We start from the raw sequence: 19092 nt of genomic DNA, 5'->3' as shown, positions 1-19092 counted from the left end.
TTTCAATTTTTAAGTTCGACGATCTGTGCAGATTTCTGTGCAAAGTGGAGAATAAAAATCTGAGAAAGACTAATATTAAAAATCCTCACGATACATTTTTCATTCAGCAGCAACGAAGGAATTAAATTCGGAGAAATAAAGAGGAAATCACGGTATTGTTGAGGGATTTTACGATCTTCGAAATTCTATAGATTTCTGCGTATTATGTGGAAAAGTGGTTACTGAAGGCCGATTCACGATACACCCAGTACAATACACGAAAGTGCTAACTCAACACCCCTGGCCCACATGTATGGGAGAATCCCGGCTGCCGGTTGATACATCCCCAGAGAGTTTCAGAAGATATTCGCTGTTCCTATATCCACGTCCCGTAGCTATCCCCGAGATTTACGCCCGGAAGGGGTGTATATATATCGAGATTTCGTCGTTTCGTGTATAGGGCAGATAAAACCTTATTGGTTCCGAGGTGGAACGAGGATTTTTACCGTCTCGAACACTGTTACAACGTTTTTTTTTTCATCGAATCGCTCGAAACATTGTACCCGATTGCTTCCTACAATCTTTGCATACACCTCCACTTTCTTTTTTACCGTGTAACTTGAAAATTTCATTCCTACACCCTTTCAAAATTCGTACTTAATCGTCAGAAAGAGTACAGAACATTTTACCAGAGTCCGTACATTTTTAATAAATATTTCTAACAGACCGTCAAACTCTCTAAATTTTAACACACTGCTAACCTAATTAACTGAAATTGAATAGATCTTTAAGATCGTTACAGAAATTGCTGAAATTTGTGAAATTGATTATCGAGTAATATCGTAAAACAAAATTACTGAAAATAGTATGCGTGAATAAAATATAATTCGTCGTGAATCATATGGAAAAAGTATCTATGCGTTATCGCTACTGCCGCTTCGGGAAACTCTAACTGACCATCGGCAAGTTACACCGGTATTTTCTGAATCGTCGATCTCGGTCACGTTCATTCATGCATCAAATTTAGTGGCCTTTGAAACGGTTTGACGGGCAAGAGGTAATCGATAACAGGGTCAGAGGTACTTACCGAGACTTGTTGACTGTTGGTGGGACTAGGGCTCGGACTGGGCGTCGAATTCGGGGTTGAAATTTCGCCCGACGTGGGAGAGACTGAGCCGGTGGTGACGGTGCCAACTGTTGGAAACGCTCGTGCCGGATCTGCCTGCCATTGCTTGTGGATTTGCTGCGAGGTATCCCGGAATCTAGCACCCTGAACACCGAAATCAGATCGAGAAAGTTTAACCACGATTTTCGACAAAATTGCACTTCGTGTGTTAGAATTATCCTTAACACTAGGTTCACGGGACGCGTCATTTTCACGCATCTCGAATTTCACTAGGAAAATTACAGAAACCGTTTAGGTATCTCCCCTACCACTTATGCTTATTGTAAATTTTATACAAATTTATAATACCACGTAGTTTCGTTTAAAAGCTGATAGTGTGTAATACGTTGTGTTCAAATAAAACGAGTTGCTTTTCAAAGAAAATATGCTGTTTCGTTGTGTCCGTAGAGGTGCACCACCGGCCAAAAGTTTCGAATCACCCCCCACTTTTCATCAATATTAAATCTGCTGCTAATTTTTTACAGATCTGAAGTTTATCTCAATTCTACATTTATCAATTTATCTCACATCAATTGATTCGAATGATAAAAAATTCTCAAAGTCGCTGACTTTTTTCTGGAAATTTTTGGGTAAATTGCAAGCTCGGTGAATGGCCGATAGTGCAGGTATGCAAGAAATGTCCGTAAACCTAGTGTCAAGTATGAAATATGAACCAGAAAACGTTAACGAAAATTATTTGAACGAAAACCCAAAGAAGCTTCGCAGCAATGGTACAACCCCTATGAAAAAAGTGGGAAGAAATTGACAAGCTTCTGCATCTCGTAAAATTCAAAGATCTAAATTTCGATATAAAACTCCTACTATCTAATAGAAGCGAAACATTTACCGAAGGTACAATAGAAAGAAAAATACACCGGTAATCAAGAGGCACTAAAATCGTCATCGACGACGAATCCTTGAAGAATCAGACCGCGCGCGATCCGCTTACGCACAGCATTGTACATCATAAATCGCAGGATGACACACTTCGATTAGTCGCGGATATTTGCCTCCGAACAATTGTATCGTAAACGATCGGTCTCTGCACGGTCCACTGAAAAACTGCTTTCGAAACGCGTATTCGTCGAATACAGAGCTCGTGTCCACTCGAGAGAATTACTCGCCACCTATCTTCTTCTACCTCTTCTAACCTCGAACGACGTTTAAAAAAAAAAAGAAAATTACTCGTTCCACCTATTTCGTTTCTTTAAAGAAACACGAAGAAAGGACGCGTGACACCTTGCACGCAGGTTTGTAGAACTTAAAACAGCGAAAAGTACAATAGATCGCGTGTGCAACGAGTCCAAATGGAGAACGTTGCTTCTCGCGGTACGGTAATTGCAGTTACGCAACAACCTGCCATAATAACGATTAGCATAGTGGTATAATGGAAGGCGCATAAGTGGAGTTATAGTGGCTGTTTTGTGCCTCGGTCGCACGGCGACCGAGAAACGATTGTTTCTATTTTACGTCTAAACGGTTCCATCGAATTAAGAGACTTTTACCATATGAGGGAAAAGGGGCCTTCATTTTTTCGAGGCGTATCGAAATGAATTCCACGACGAACGAGGATAATTCCCGAGGCAGCGAGGCTGCGTTTACCTTTAAAATTACGAGCACAATGCGCACCGCCATTTCTGGCATCACGCGGCGCCTAATTGCCCGTGGAATTGCGCGTGGTCGAGAGACGAAAGAAATCGCGGTCGCTTTGTTTCTCTTTATTTTTGTCTTCGCTGGATTAACTTAAAACACCCTGTACGTATAATTCAGTTCTCTTTATGACTTTATGCAGAATGTTTCTGTTTTTTTTTTCTCCCCCTCCAGGATCGTATAAACCGGTGCTTTTTATCCTGTTTCCTTAATTAAGTTCGTACACGTTAGCGTCGAATGAATTTCCAGATAGGCAACGAAACGTTATCAGAGAGACGTGAAACGCGATGTTTTTCACGTATGGGTGTTTCCTTTTTTCTTTTTCTTTTTTAAGCGTACCGGGAATAAACGTTCGCTCCGGTGGATTTTTATCCGTTGGATAAAATACACTTTTCGTTCCACGCGCGTTTCTTTTCTGCCCCTGTTGATTTGCAGACACGAATTTCCATGCACGCGCTTCATTAATTCAACGACTGCGGGACTCGTTTAAAAATCCAATCTTCACGCATGTTTTTGCATTCGAAAACATGCCACGTTCGTTTCACCGAGCTCTCCAGGCGATCAATCTTTCTTTCCGTTGCATTTCGAGATCAGCTCGAGATCCTCGCTTTTCAAGAGGAGATAAATTCCGGGTTTGAAGCCTTCAAGGTTAGGCTAGGCTGTAAATCTTCCGGGAGTGAAAGCGCAAGCGGTCAATTCCAATGATCCAGAATCGAACTTCGAATTTCTTAAAGGTTCAAACGTAGATGGAGAAATTTTCATTCATAAAACACCTGTCGTTCACGATATTAGCCCACGATCACCTCTCAATTCGGAGAATCCATCAAAGAACTTAGCAGCATCGCTAATTCTTACGATAGAATTCTGAAAATTTCCCTATTCCTGTACTTTACTTTTCTTTTTGTCTCTAACTATCAGCATTTCACCTGATTTCAGTATACATTATTTTGCACAAAAATAAGTAAACAAATTTCTACAATCCTCCAGATAGATCACACGCTCTCCAGCTCGATCGCACACAGAATCAATCGTTCCTCAGCCCGTGCGGCTCGACAATGTTCCGCGAACGCGTTACGTTTATCTTCTTGGAGGTAATACGGCGAAACGTGCGCAGACAAACGTACGAATTAGAGGGTAACGGATAACCGAGGATCGAGGTTCCGTGGTCCCGCGGTACACACCGTACCGTGCCACGAGGTGATCCAGCACGATCGAGATCGACAGATAGGTTTGAACCGTGTGTCCGGTATCGATCCCGTGGATCGCGGGGGTCGCTTACCAGAATATACGGTACACAGCGCGTTTACACCGGCCACGATTGCCCCGTCGTGTAAATAAAGGCGTGGTTTTAATTAAGCGACAAGGAAGTAACAGCCGATGGAAACACGTGTAATTACGTAAACGACGTGAAAGAACGGGTCGCATCTTAGACTGCATGTCTCCGATAAGCGTCGATAGAAACCGCGGAACAAACAGACGATAATTAAAGAGACACTTTAGATCGTCCTCTGATAACGGACACGTGTATTATCTTCGATAGGTCAACAGAATGCATCGAGCAAGATTTCACGTCAGTTGGAACACAGCCAAAAGGAGCAATCGCGATTTAACGGTGTCACCACGGGTTCGTTGATAACGTTGTCAAAGATCGCGCGAGAATTATTTCAACGGGACACTTCGCAAACAACCGGCGCGTTACGTTTATCGGTTCGATCGGTGTCGTTGGAAGAGAGAAAACGACACAGAGGATAGACACGTTCCCCATTGTACCTTTACACGTTCGTTCGACTTTTATCAAACGGAACAAGTCAGCCGAGTCACTCTTAGTCAAAGCTACGCTCCGGCCACCGAGAGTACGTCGAGCGTATATCGCGACGTAGAGATGGTAAAAAATTAATTGTCTCTAATCCCATGCCGGTGCAAGTAGACGTCGTTTAACCGGCAACAACAGAGATCGGACGTGGCGTCGGATAAAACGTTTGGAAAAAGGAACGAACGAATAGGGCTTCTCGTTTGTAGCTTGCATACAGGCGTCAATGCGGTCCAATCAATTTCCGTGTTGCCCGTAAGTCACTCCGTGAGTCGTGTTCTCTCCGCCGTGTATAATACGTAAGTACTGTACGTCCTTGTGGTCGTGTTGCGCGAACAGGAATTACGTGATAGATAACGGTTGATCTCAGAGTGTGATCTGAATGGTCAGACATCGACGTCGATAAAAGAAAACCGAAGCTAGAGAGTAGCTTTAGCAGCGCGAAAGAGGGACAGGGACAAGAGTGAGAATGTGGAATGATCATTTTTCTCTTGTTTCTTTTTTTTTCTTTATCTCTTTCTTTTCTTCCGAGAATGGTTGACACGTTGCCGAGATACAAGAGACAGATACTATCCGGTTACCTAATTAATTTTAAGGGAAATCAGTATCACGGTTAATCGATTTATCACCACCTTCGAGTTTACGTTACACATTGTGCCCGATTATTATTAATTGACCGAGAGAGATTAGAGAACGGTGCCGAAGATATCGAGTCAATTAGCCGGGAGTGTCGCTCGAAAAAGATAGATACAAGATCCTGATAGGAAAATATCGCTTATGGAGAGAGAGAGAGAGAGAGAGAGAGGACTACCCAAGCGACGCGTTTCATTGGATAGAACGTAATTACGGGACGTTTAAGCTGAAATTGATAAATGATCCTGCAGCTTGTAGCCTAGGCGCTTCTTACCAGGTCCCCTTTGGGAAAACAGCCTTTAGAACGTTGTAAACGGTACGAATGTAAGGAAATTATTTATCGAAAACGCTCGGCCTTGTTCCCCGGCTGAAACATCAATTTGCATTCTTTCGATGACGTAGCAAGCCGGCAGCGTGGCTTAATGGCCGAGCTGCAAAAACCAAATGACCTCGGGTGTATGATATAGTGGCTCGAGTTATATAGGTTTACGGTTTCTGTTATACTTCCTTCGGTTTTAAAGCGTGTACGTGTCCCTCCGCGATGGATCGTTGTTCTCTATCTGGAAAATTGCGGATCAAGTACGAGTTTATTCTATCAACCTCGAAACTTAATCGTTCCATCGTATTTGGAGTAATTGCTTCGAGTGTTAAGCCCTTATCTCTCGTCACAAACGTTGTGCGATAGTACTCCGATAATTGAACTTGCAATTCTTTTACAGTGAAATTGGAAACTCAACTTTTCAACGGTGTACGAAAAATGAGAAATTTGAAGAATTTATTTTACTACTTTTTATCATCTTTCTCGTATAGTAACTAGCCGTTTAATAGTGTATTCTAGGATACAGAGTACACTCTATCCTCGCGTCGTCACTAAACTATTAAGAGGTTAATTAAACCGACGTTTCTAGCCGGGGCTCTACGAAAACATGAGTTATTTCACTTAACGTGGCATTACGCGGCTTACAGGGGTTCCAATTCTATTAATCCAACGCATAAAAGCTGCAATTTATATTACGAATAAATTCAAGTCTTTAGCTTGCTTAAAGCTCACGACCTATTTTCCTTTTTCAATTTGCACGTAAGCTCTGCAATTTTCAATTATCTCCGCTCTACTCTCTAAAGGGACCTTCTTCTCCTTCTTCTTCTAGATAGAAGAAAAAAAAAGAAGAAATCGTGGAAGAGAGAAAAAAAATCGTAACAATTCCCTAGGAACGTTTACCTCGCTGAAGAGATCGTCCAATTCTTTTCGTGACAGCTTTGCCTTCATCCCGCGGGCATTCCTCGCATCGAACTCGCTCAGAAGTCGACCGAATTATTCAGTCTGCTCGATCTCTCGAGCCGAGACAAACACACTCGCGAATGGCGTTTCTCCTCTTCCGTCTCTTCCTCTTTCTTTTCTCCTCTCTCTCTCTCTCTCTCTTTCTCCCTCGTCGCGCTCTCAGAATCTGCTACGTCTTTTTAGACACACAAATAGTCGATGACGCGACGCACAAACTGCGACAGAAGGTCGCAAGCTAATGCCCGTATCGCACGATCGGTCTGCGTTTTTCGTTCGAGTCGACATCGTTCTGCCAACTGGTGGTGGTCTCACACACGTCACCTTTAATTCTCCTCTGTTCTCTTCTTCGTTTTTCTTTCACACTCGACAACTAAACGGAGAGTATCGGCGGAATTCTAGGTTACATTCGGAACGAAGCTGTCGGGACGAATTCTGCAAATGAAATCGACGGATGCGACCAATCATAATAACCGGTGAAACACGAACTACGTCGAATTAGAACTCGGCCTTGCCGAGTTTATATCGGAGGCTCGCCAGTAGTGCAGTAGTACTACTGCATCGTAACTTTTCCCTCGTCCGCGATTCCACGCCCTAAATTCGCGTGACTTCGCGCAGATAGGCCAGCAGGTCCTTTCCCGAAAGCGATATCGATTCGCGGCGTGTCCTCTTTCGCGGCCGCTTTTTCTACCCGCCACGGTCTCTCGCGATGAAAACACTCTGACGAAGCATAAATTCGCTCGGCTGGAGTGCGCGCTGTGTTCAAGGGGTTACTCGATGATTCGCGAGTTCTCCGATGAACATCGGTTCGCGTGTTGCCTCTCTCTCTGTGGGAAACTTCCGACACCTTTCCTTTGTTTTCCTTCGCTCTTGATTATCGGGGAAATTTTTTCGTGGTAATTGAAGTATGCGTTCTTTTTGCGTGAAAAGAAAGAGAATAAAGTGACCTGAGTCCGGAGCTAAGATTTCTAATCACAGCGAAAAGTGTTTCTGTAAAAAGAATCCTGAATCGACGGCGAAATAGTGTAGAATCGATAAGGAAGAAGGGGGGGGGGGGGGCTATGGAAAGATGGAGAAAATGCGAGTAGACTCATTGATCCCCAGGAAAAATTATTTTTAGCGACGTGACGTCTTTAAGGGATGAGTCGTCAGGCCTACTGGCCTTCGAATTATGTGCGAGGGGGCCACGAGATTCGACGGAAGTCAGTCGTGAGCATTAAGTCGTGAAATTTGAAAAGCTTGAACTTTGAGTCGGTCGTTCCCATCTTCCATCAACTTAATACATTTCTCTTTATCTGCTGCTCGTTCTTTTAAGTATCTCAATTATCATTCTTCCAAGGAAAAGAAATCATTCGTGTATTCCTGAATTCCTTCGCCAATCATATCAGAATTTCTCCTCGAACGAAAAGAAATCGAAGAGACGAGACTTGGCGAGGAATTACACGCGTTGTTGGAACATGACGTCGATTGTGGTCGAAGCAGAGAGACGAAAAGGTGTTCGGGAATTCGAGCGAGAGTTTAATTAAATTGGATCGATCCCTCGACTGGGAATTCCAGGCGTTCGATCGTATGGAGACCCTGTCAGCCTTCGAACGTAACTGGTACCAACACCCACGCGAAATTACCAGCTCTCCTTCCTGCACCTCTTTTTTCTCCTTCTCTTCTCTCTTCCCCTTAGACCGGTACTTCCGTCGGTGGCGTTTCGTATTTCAGACCGGTACTGGATTTCGATCGGCTAGCCATTGATACCGGTGGCGGGCGTGTAAAACGTGTATGGTTTCTCAGTGACACCGGAGAAATCGGTGTGATCGTGGTTCTCACGACTTTTGCGCTGACCGATTCCTACCTTGGCGAGATTCTTATCGATACTCTTCTCTCTCTCTCTCTTCTTTTTGTCAGCGTCGTTAATCTGTCGAGTAAATTCAGCGATAATCTGTACGTAAGCACGGGCGAATAAAAGGTTCAAAGGTTCAGCCGCACACGTTGGAACGAAAGAAATCCGCGATGGAATTCGTGGAATTTCTCATTGCTCGGCGAATCGTACTTCGAGGGGAAACTACCAGGCCTGGTCAGACACTTCGATATTATGGCGCCGCGGAAGGAGTTTCGTCCTGGCAATGGCATTCTGCTTGTAGCTTTACTTTGTGCAACTTGTATTTATGAAGGCAATTTGCGGTCAACTCTTTAGTAGCTATTTTACTCTTTCTTTTTTTTTGTTAGGAGTCTCACAGAAGTATTCCTTTCATCGTGAAATGTTTAGGTAGCTAGATGATCTATAGCGGGAAGAATTAATTTCTCAGTAGACAAATGAGGAAATTTTCCGATACCACACCATTCCAGAAAATCAAAGTGATAAGAGTCGTAAATTATGACACAGAGTAACTTCAAAATTTCACTGAGAGACGAATAAAAAAATTCGCCAACTAGTCACCAATCACGGTTTTTCAAAGAAACAAATTTCTCGACCGTAGGATTCTCCATCCTCCGCCTCGAATTTTCTCGTATCCAGTTTCACCGTCAGGCTTCTCTGCGAGAGACAGAGAATTTCTCTCGAAATTCACGGTTCCAAGGGAAGAAGGGTTGAAAGTGAACCCATAATATCCACAGACAAGCATTCCTCGCCTCGTCCTCTAGCGGCCGCGTGTGCACGTTCTAAACCGCGGAATACAAGGGGGGGGAGAGAAGGAGGATCCACGTGAGAACGAAGCCGGACATCTCTCGGCCGCATAGCTCGAGGGAGGATAAACGACCTCTCGCTCGGCTCAGATCGAGATTAAACCGGCGGCAAAAGCTCGCGAGATCTCGTGTACGGCTCTAATTTAACCGTTGGACGCCGTTTGTTCACGAAGACAGCTGCTTTGTTCCCCCTTCCACCAGGGCTGCAAGAAATTCAGGTTACCAGAGGATTCTCTAACTTCCAACTCGCGACTGATCAACGCCTAGCTGACTTTCCGTGAAACGCGCTTCGTGGCTTCGCACACCTGTGAGGTACCGTACATATGTACGTGTGTCACAGCGTTTCTCACGGTGTTATCGTGCCACCGTGGCGCAGCCATACTCGCCGATAAAACAATATCGCGGCCTTTTTAACGAGCCACCAGCAGCACCAGCCAACTTTTATTCCGCGTCGTCGATCCGTTACGAAATCGACGGCGGAACAATCGAGAGTTTCGTAACGTGGCAAACATCTGCACACGCTGTGAGGAGAATAAACATTCGCCGTGGAAGCTACCTCAGACACGAGAAGCTACCTCGCAACTGAAAATTGTAGAAATTTCATTTTTCTTTTTTCGTCGTGACGAAAATCCGCGCAGCTCTTGAATTCTCCCGTTGTTGAATTTAATTTTCTGCTTTGTCTCTGCTATCGAAGTTTCTTCCCTCAGAATGTTCGCCGAATTCGGGACAATCTACCGGCGCTCAAAGTTTGTCCTAATTAAAACTTCTTGGCTCACTTCTTCTTCGTCCACTTTGACCGTCTTCTAAATACTTCTACTCTCGTCTCTGTATCTCTCTTGGAACGTTTGAAAATCTGACACCGCTTGGAACGAACCAACGTCTGGTACAGTGTCTGCGACGCGTTCGATTTAGCCGTAATTTCGAGATTACCGCCCACGCGTGTCCGGCAATCATCGACAATTCGCGCGCGTCCTCAGTGTCACGACCGTGACGACGTACACAGGGTGTCGCTGCAATGAAAAAGCAAAGAAACAGCAACTGGAGAATACGCAAGCTGCCGGTGGTTCGTCCAATAAATTGCGAAAGAAACGCTTAATCAGCGTGGATCTGCAAGTCAACTGGTTTACACGAAGATTGAAGTACTTGACGATGGAAAACGAAGAAGGCGAAGAAGAGGAGGAGGAGGTTGAAGCGAGATTAGTCGACGTAATCACCATTCTACCGTCTGACAGATTACATTATGCTACCCGTTTAATATCTGCAAGAAGTGACAAAAACGTTTTCACGCAACGTCACGAGATATGTGTTTAGAAAAGAGAAAAATAATTTCCAATCTTTTCTTCGCGAAGAAAACGAAAGAAAGGAAGACTAACTTCGTCAGAGTGAATCTCCGCGAAAGAATCGACGATAAATTCCACGAAACACCTTGGTCGTTGGAACGATGAGTAATCGACGTGTCGTTTAATTTCCCGCTGGCACGCGAAAACACGCGAATCCGCGCGGTTTCTCACGAACCCGAGGACGGAACCGCGCGATACGTGCTCTCACACGTATCCACGTAGTAAGACTGGCAAGCATTGGACGGTGGCGCGCACGATCCAACCTCAGAGCTCGCTTGCACTCTCGCGAGTCAACGATATTCCTCGTAAATATTTATCCATCGCTCCCAGAGAGAGATAGATCCGACGATCTCGTAGATACCTCCACTTTTATCCCTCCTTACAGACCGTGCGTTCCTCCTCTCGAGTGACAATAAAACTTTTACGAGTGGAAGTCGCGATTCCGTTCCTCCTATTCGACACGCGGATCGATCTAATCGAATCGAAATCGTCCTTTGCAAGGACTTCGATTTTAATACCTCCACTTCCTTTCGAACGCAATTTAATTAGCGCAGAAACGCTGCTCCCACTAGTAAAAGAGAACGCACAGTAGGCTCGAGTGTCGTCGCGGGGACACCGAACAAGCGTAATTCAATCAAACGTAGCCAATTCCACTGACACAGGTTAATCGTGCACAGTCACCGTCTAACTTTCCTGTCTGACGATCAACGGGCACTCTTGTCGTGATCATTGTCAACTGTGGAGAACATTGTTCACACGTTTTTGTGACTCACGATGGAACGACAAGGAATGATTTCAGTATGTGGAAATATTGGCAAATGTTCCCGGTTTCGAGAGAGGCCACTCAACGCGACGAACGTGCGCTTACACGTATGCGCGTACCGCAACTGGCTGGCCGCGCGGAGATCGCGCGGAACACGAAGCTAGACCGTGTGTCGCATGTGCCGTTCCCCTGGTACACGCGGCCCTCCTCGCTCGAACGACCTCTTTGTCGTGGATCACTTCGTTGTGAATGCAGATCGCCGCGAGCCCTCTTCCTCCTTCTCGACTTTCTTGCGTTTCAACGTTTTCCCCTTGGAAACACCGTGTCGAGTTCAACTGAACTCACTGGGTGAACTTGATGTTTGTGAAAGAGAATTGTTACGAATTCTTTTGGTGGAGATTGTATCGTACTGTGAGGGAGGCTGTGTGTCTCTTGAGGAACCGTTTTCGTAGAGATTCTTGTGAATCATAAAAGATGTCTTTTAGTGAATTTTTTGAAATTTTCTTCTTGCGAATTTTCTGTATCTGAGTTGATTTCTGTATTAGCTAGTTTGGATGTTTAACACTTGTTTAAGTGCCTCGTAAAGTATTACAAATGTCCTCTCGGTAAATCATCCGCAGCTCTATCAAAATGCTCGGGAATCTCGAACTTCTTCGTCGTAAATCACTGGAAATTTCTCTATTACAGAATTTCAATACCCTCGAGTGGGAATATTATTCATCTTCCTACGGTGGATCTTCGAGATGAGCCACGACGTCGAAACGCGCCGCTGTGGTTACCAACGACGGAGACCCGTGATCCTCTTTATCGCTGCAGTTATCTTCGCAATTCCCGCAAATATTGTCGTGGCGGTTCACGTCGCGGACACTGAGGAAGAGACTGGAGTGCTGCAACCTCGAGGAGAGCGCTCAGAGTGGGGACGGGACTATAAACTGCAGCAGGAGTCCCTGCAGTCGCAACGATGCGGACCGAACGCCTGCCGGGCTTGCGTAACCAATCGGACCTTGTGCTTCGAGGCAGGAATTATGAACTCGTGGACGAGGAATTGCTCCGGTTCAGGACTCGTTCGTTTTTTACCCTGGATACGAGGGAGGACCAACAAGTTGAGAGAATGAAGCGTTCGAAGATGAACGTTCAACGTTGAACGGTGGAATTTTTCAACATTCGAGCGATCAATTTTTGAATGAATACTCGAGAATTGAAATTTCACTGTCACAATTTTTCAATGGAAACTTCATCTAAGGATACTCACTCAACAATTGAAATTTCACTGTCACAATTTTTGAATGGAAACTTCATCTAAGGATACTCACTCAACAATTGAAATTTCACAGTCACAATTTTTGAATGAAAACTTCATTTATGGACAGTTAACAATTGAAACTTCTCTGTCACAATTTTCGAATGTAAAGTTCATCTATGGATATTCGAGAATTGAAATTTCACTGTCACAATTTTTAAATGAAAACTTCATCTACGGATCATCGACAGTTGAAATTTCACTGCCAAAATTTGTGAATAAAAACTTGCTTCATGGACACTCAACAATTGAAATTTCACTGTCACAATTTGACTATCTACAGTAATCATCCGACTGAAACGAGAGATTGCATTTTCTGCAATTTTCGAATGTAAAGTTCATCTATGGATATTCGAGAATTGAAATTTCACTGTCACAATTTTTCAATGGAAACTTCATCTAAGGATACTCACTCAACAACTGAAATTTCACTGTCACAATTTTTGAATGGAAACTTCATCTAAGGATACTCACTCAACAATTGAAATTTCACTGTCACAATTTCTGAATGAAAACTTCATTTATGGACAGTTAACAATTGAAACTTCTCTGTCACAATTTTCGAATGTAAAGTTCATCTATGGATATTCGAGAATTGAAATTTCACTGTCACAATTTGACTATCTACAGTAATCATCCGACTGAAACGAGAGGACTTCTGTCCTCAGATGAGGAAAGTATCGCTGAAATGTGAACGCCCTAAGAAACGAGGAAGTCAACACACTTCGTGTGACACTCGACGTATCGATCATCGGACCGATTATCCAAATTATTCTTTAACCGAACGTACGTTTAATCGAAATTTGGAATGCATCGGTGTTCCGTATCGTTTCGAATGCTCTGTCAATCCAGATTGATGTAACAACCGGTTCTTGGGTAACTTTGCTTCCATCGCTGCCAATGAAAGAGAACGTAATGCGTTATTAGCGTCTTGGCGGACGCTTCAACAATCGGCCTTCGGTGGAACGGAAATTGCGATAACACCAATAACCGAGTAATCAAGATCAACGCGAGTTTACCGCGTCAGAGGATGGGGGGGATCGATCAACCGCACTATGCACGTGCGAATATTAAACATTTCGGTCGGTGACAAACATTCCTGCAGTTATTTAAAGCTCGCCACTCTTTTGATTATCAATGTTACGAAATACAACGTGCATTGTTTTAATACCTCGTGAATCATTCGCTCGTAATTTATTCTCCGATTGAAGTACACAATCCTTCGTCTAATTATCCGCGATAAAATCACCTGTTGAAAATTCTCAATCGGTATGTATACAAAATTGTATGTTTCGTAAAAAGTATATACCTATTACACACACCGATCTGAATTTACCGAACGCATTTCGTATGCATGCAGCAATTTCCTGAAGGCGTACTTACACGTCTTTCGCAACTGATTAGTCAAGCTTATTATCTTTTTGTGCACGATACCGCAAATGCAAATAATTCAAACGACAAAAAAGATACATATTTTTCAAACATTTCTCCTTTCGTATTCCTCGTCGTTTTATCGTACCTCGAAAAGTTTCTGTTCGAATTACCGTTCATTTTTTGGTATCAATTTTACTCTGCCCTTGCAATTTTCAAATGTAAAAAATCTCCATATTCAACCGTAACAAATTTTACTTAAAAAAAAAAAAATGTCAAAGCACCACAGTTCAACCGTGTTAACACATTCCCTGCGGATGACGCCATTTGGTGGTTTCGCTCGCTTAAATATATGCGGACGACGTCAATTGGCGTTACGACTTGTTTCGCGTTTCCTTCGTTAACATCCATCCTGCGCTTCAACGAAAGAACAAGTACCGTCGAATGACCAAAGAAACTTTCAGCACAGGTGAAACTATTGTAAAATTAAACAATTGCAATCCTAAAAGAAACTCGACGAATTTAAAAAAAGAAATCGTGTCCCCCGTATTTCAGCGCAAACGTGTTACCCAGAAATCCGGAAAATTTCCCAGCAACAGCGGCTCGACCGCGCAAAGAAATTCATCAGGCAAAAGACGCCGAGAGTGGAACACGCGAGTGTGCAAACACCGCGGAAGAATAAGGTGGGCACGACACCCACGTGTCCCGACCACGTACAGGATATTCCGGCGCGCACGAAGCGGAAAAAAGGCTCCCCTCGAGCGTCCCACGCGCGTGTAACCCGTGATACCCAGGCCCGGTAATGCACAGTCGTTTGCACGAGGAGAACGAGTTCCTTTCTGGCTGTGCCGACACGTGTAAACACCGCTAGGTGGAGGGATCGGTCCCGAAGGGTAAGACACACATCATCGAGGCCATCCTTCCTCGCGAGCGGGAACTCGCATCGACCACCGGAGAACGTTTCATCGTCGCAAGGACGCGGCACAATGGAGTCATAAGGAAGTCACCTCCCTTCCTGAGTTATGAGACATTGTACGCCGACCTGTCTCTCCCGCATAATTGCATGCCGATCGGATGGGTTCACGGAATGCTATTCGTTTCTTTCTTTCTTTCTCTCTGCGCCCGTTGGAATTCGTCGCTGCTTGTTCCGGTGGTTAATCAAAGTCGGTGAAACTGATTGCTTATCGTTCCTCATTGGTGAAACATCGCTGAGTTGGGAAGTCGAACGTGACTCAGGCGAGATTTCAAATGGTACAACGTTGTTTGGATTTTGCGAGAATGGAAAGTGGTGGGGGAAATGATTGGAGGCACCCATGGGTGCTGTAGATTCTCGGGGGATTTGACGAAGATGTGGAAGTTGTAGTAGCGGTGATAGTGGAGTAAAAGTTGAAGATGATTCGGGAGATATTTTAAATGGTATTTAAATGACTTTCGTGGGGGATATTAATGGGTGCACCCATGGGTGCTGTAGATTTCGAGGCAAGTTGGTGAAGATGAGGTGGGAGTAGTAGTGCAAGATTTAATAAAGATTCTATGGGAATTTGGTGAAGCAAGAGAGAGTTAAAGATGGTGCGAAAGTTTCGAAGATTATAGAGCTACAGAATTTATTAAATGCACCCATGGGTGCTCGGAACGCCCGACGTTCCCAGGAGATTCGTTGGAAACGTGGAAAGGATTACGATTACCGATGCAATAAAAGACACTTCTCTTGGCTTTCTAAACGATTAGCTTGGAATAGAAGCTCACATTGAGTGAACTACATTCGCTCGTGGTCGGGACGCATGTTACGCTGCTATCGCTCATCGTAAAGTCGAGCAGCAGCTTTTCCATGAACGTTATCGCGACAACGCGCGGCCGGCCGACAGTCGGTGTTTGCACGCGTGTGCATGTTATTGCGACTTGGATTTTAGTGCCACCAATGGTGCTGTTGCGCTCTACGTCGACAATGAAATACAACGTCAGATATAATATCCATGAAAAGAAACAAAAGAATTCATTCGAAAGTGTCAAACAAAAAAGAGTGAAATTAATATCAATCGATGAAGTATACCTGAAGGAAAGTAAATTCATTGGAAAATGTTAAACATACTTGAGAAAACAAAAAGAGTGAAATTAATATTAATCGACGAGATATACTTGAAGGAAGAAGAAAAAGTGAGTAGAATCAACGTTATTTCTTTCTGTCGAGAGATTTTTCGCTATTTCAGCAATTCAGCTCTAAGTGGAAGCAGGACGTGGTTGTCAGACGTTGCTCGTTTTTCGTACTGCCACTAACAGGCTGGAATGACAGGAACCGAGGAGAAGGAATGCAAACATCGGAGAACAGTGTATGCCTTGCTCATACACACGCCCACGTGGGTGGCAGGCAGGCTAAAGTGGGTGGCTGGGCCGACTGGTTGATCGGCAGAGTGCTCAAGTACCAAAGCTTCAAGAGCTCACCGTGTTGCGGACACTAGACGAGCCAGTAATCTTTTTCGTTTACCATTCTTTCGACCTTCGTGGCGACGAGGTGAACAGCCGGCCCGATCCTGAAGCGGCCCACAGTCGATTGAGAATAGCTCTCGGAGCTAAAGATTATTTGTTCGAGCGAATCCCATGGCTCGCGAGGCCATTGTACCTCTAAACTAACACGATAAACGTGTTATATCTGTCCGAGAGGGAAATTCGAACGCGTTTCCCTTTCTCTCGATTACCAGCTTTTTCATTCTCATCCGTGAGAAAAGATAATTCACGATTTAACGTGAAATTTCATTCTCGTCCGAGAGAAAAGGTAATTGCTGATTTAAGGTAAAAATCTTTAGCACCGTGGACCACAGTTTTCACTCATTTTTCAAGCAAGTTGTATGACAATTTCCTGAGATCGAATCTATCTATCAATTTATCATTCCTCAATTTTCCGGAACTCAAGATTTTACTTACCTCGATCGTGAAATTTTCAATAATAACATTTTCCTGAGATCGAACCTACCTATCAATTTATCATTTTTTAAAATTTCCTAATTTCCCAATTTTCCGAAGCTCAAGATTCTACCTCCCTCGACCGTGCAATTTCCAATTTCCATCACCGCCAAATTTCCCACTTATCCCTCTAAAACGTGTTACACAAGAGATTTCCTACAACGCCATCAAACCTCTTTTAATCTTTCACCCGAAGCTCTTCTAAGCCAGTTCGGATCGATCCAGCCGGCAGAACAGTATCACTCCCCGACGACGAAACGAGCAACAATATCCGGTGGACCTTAGCAGCCACGATAAAGCTGCCGGTCGATCGTTTAATCGCCGGTCAAAGCCCCTCTACTCGTTGAGCTAATTACGGGATACGTTGTCTTCGTCGTTACTGAATCGAATAAAGAATGAATGGATCCCATCGTCGTTCGCATGGTAGGCGGTCCCTTATCTTCCCGGTAGTACTACGAAGCCTTTCCATGTTTACTCACGATAACGCGTGTCGATCGATAAGGGAGTTCACAAAGTCGATGTTGATCCGCCTTACTGACCCACATATATATATACACTCCCTAGTCTAAGCAAATAGTGTAACGTGAAAACAAAAAGAACACTTCTTCGCGTTTCCCATGGGAATGTTTCAGCTTGCACAAAGTAGTGTGGCGTTTTTTTTCTCTTAAGGATGAGGACGATCCCACGAAATTCACCATTCGAGAACAGATCGAACGTAATCGATCGAGAGAGGCCTCCCTGACCCAATTCTTCTGGTCATGAATAATAACGAGAGGCCGGATCACCTTTGAGTTACGACTTTCTTCGACCGCATCTTGGACGTTTTACGCGTTAACCCACTTCTCGATGAGGGACTCGATTGCTCTGGCTACGGATCGTGTCTGCTCCTCTTTATTTTACTCCCTTTCGATCCTGTCCATATACAACGTGTTCGTTCCATGGTACACCACTCTGCTTGCTCGTCGTTCTTCGGTACATATTTTTCTCTCATCTTTTTTCTACCACCTCGGAACGCAAGTCTACCGCGGTCTGCATGCGGTCGTCGTTGCAGGAAAGAGAAAAGAAAAACAGTTCGATTGCACTCGAGTCGAAGTCGGATCGGTCGAGTGGCGGTGGCGGTCGTCTTGAACGCGAGAGAAAGAGGAGGCCACTCTTCGATGAAGGGCTTCTCCTGTCTGGTTTGTCACGATCGATCAGTTAAACTCCCGAGACGCGATTAAACGTTCGAGCATGCTGTTCTTTATGAAACGAACGACTGCTCCTTTGTGCCAGGCGTTTCAATTTGCTCGCGAATGTTTTACCTCGCTCCGGTTAAAGAAGCTTCTCGAGAGGAGCTTCGATGTTTGCCTATCAATCACACATGTATCTTGTGGATACAGTTGCTTTTTCCTGTCGTACAATTTCCAGATGTACAATAATTTATTTAAACGCGTGATTATATTCCTGTTAATACGAGGTAATCCTTCTGTTCGTAAATAACGAGGGATGAAATTTGTTAGGTAAAGTAGTTTGGCACAGGTACAAGACTCGACGCGTAGCAAACACCTGAGACGTAAATTTTCGACTATAAATCAGCAGGCACTTAGCAACTTTAGAGCAAGAATAAATTATTGTTCTAGTGACAAAGTGAAGCTACAATTTCTTTCTTAACTCGTTGTTAATCATTTGGGCAGATTTACCATTTTTTGTCATCTCATTCCCACACGTTTCATTCTGCAAATTTCACGAAGCTTCGCGAACACAATGTATAACTGAAAGAAAAATTAAGTAACGTTGCTAAACTCCGCTTCGAAGAGATAAGCACAACGCGAGCAGCTGGAAGAGAGCGTCAGAAGCGGAGAATCTCGTTGTGAACGGCACCTAAGACCGATCTAGAAGAGACCTGACAAGAAGAAGAGCGGAGGGATGAGAGGTGAGGCCAGGTGAGGTTGTTCGCCGATGTTATGGTAGCCACGGCCTCAAGGTCGTCGGGATCACCACGAGGACGTGGCCGTGTGGACCAATCTGAGCTCGCCAGAGTCGCGCGGTTCTTTGAAAAAGTACGGCCGCGTGTTACGTTTTTGTCACACACGTTCCTCGGCCTCCCCGCCATTAAGAACGCGACCAACTCTCAGGAAACGAGCTACGCCGCGTTTCTTCTCTATCGTTACATCAGCGGATCTCCTCGGCTC

The 19092-nt window shown here is 44.3% G+C and overlaps 1 protein-coding gene across 5 annotated transcripts in view; it reads right to left on the bottom strand.

The window, feature by feature from the left end:
• The window catches only part of LOC108571422 (tensin-1), a 116711-nt gene that overhangs the window by 82787 nt on the left and 14832 nt on the right, over positions 1 to 19092 (bottom strand). For 3 of the 5 annotated variants that reach the window (XM_017933452.1, XM_017933455.1, XM_017933458.1), the window contains exons 1-3: positions 10615 to 10681; positions 6457 to 6948; positions 1067 to 1249 (exon numbers count right to left, since the gene is read on the bottom strand). In XM_017933452.1, coding sequence (XP_017788941.1) covers positions 1067 to 1249; positions 6457 to 6504 — 231 coding nt within the window. In that variant the 5' untranslated portion in view covers positions 6505 to 6948; positions 10615 to 10681. Of the gene's footprint in view, positions 1 to 1066; positions 1250 to 6456; positions 6949 to 10614; positions 10682 to 10890; positions 10913 to 19092 lie in introns of those variants that run through there. The other 2 variants (XM_017933453.1, XM_017933454.1) reach the window with 2 other exon arrangements.

This window comes from Habropoda laboriosa, unplaced genomic scaffold, assembly GCF_001263275.1.
Source record: "Habropoda laboriosa isolate 0110345459 unplaced genomic scaffold, ASM126327v1 scaffold57, whole genome shotgun sequence".
In the NCBI taxonomy this organism is placed as follows: domain Eukaryota; kingdom Metazoa; phylum Arthropoda; class Insecta; order Hymenoptera; family Apidae; genus Habropoda; species Habropoda laboriosa.
This window is presented reverse-complemented; position numbering and strand designations above follow the sequence as displayed.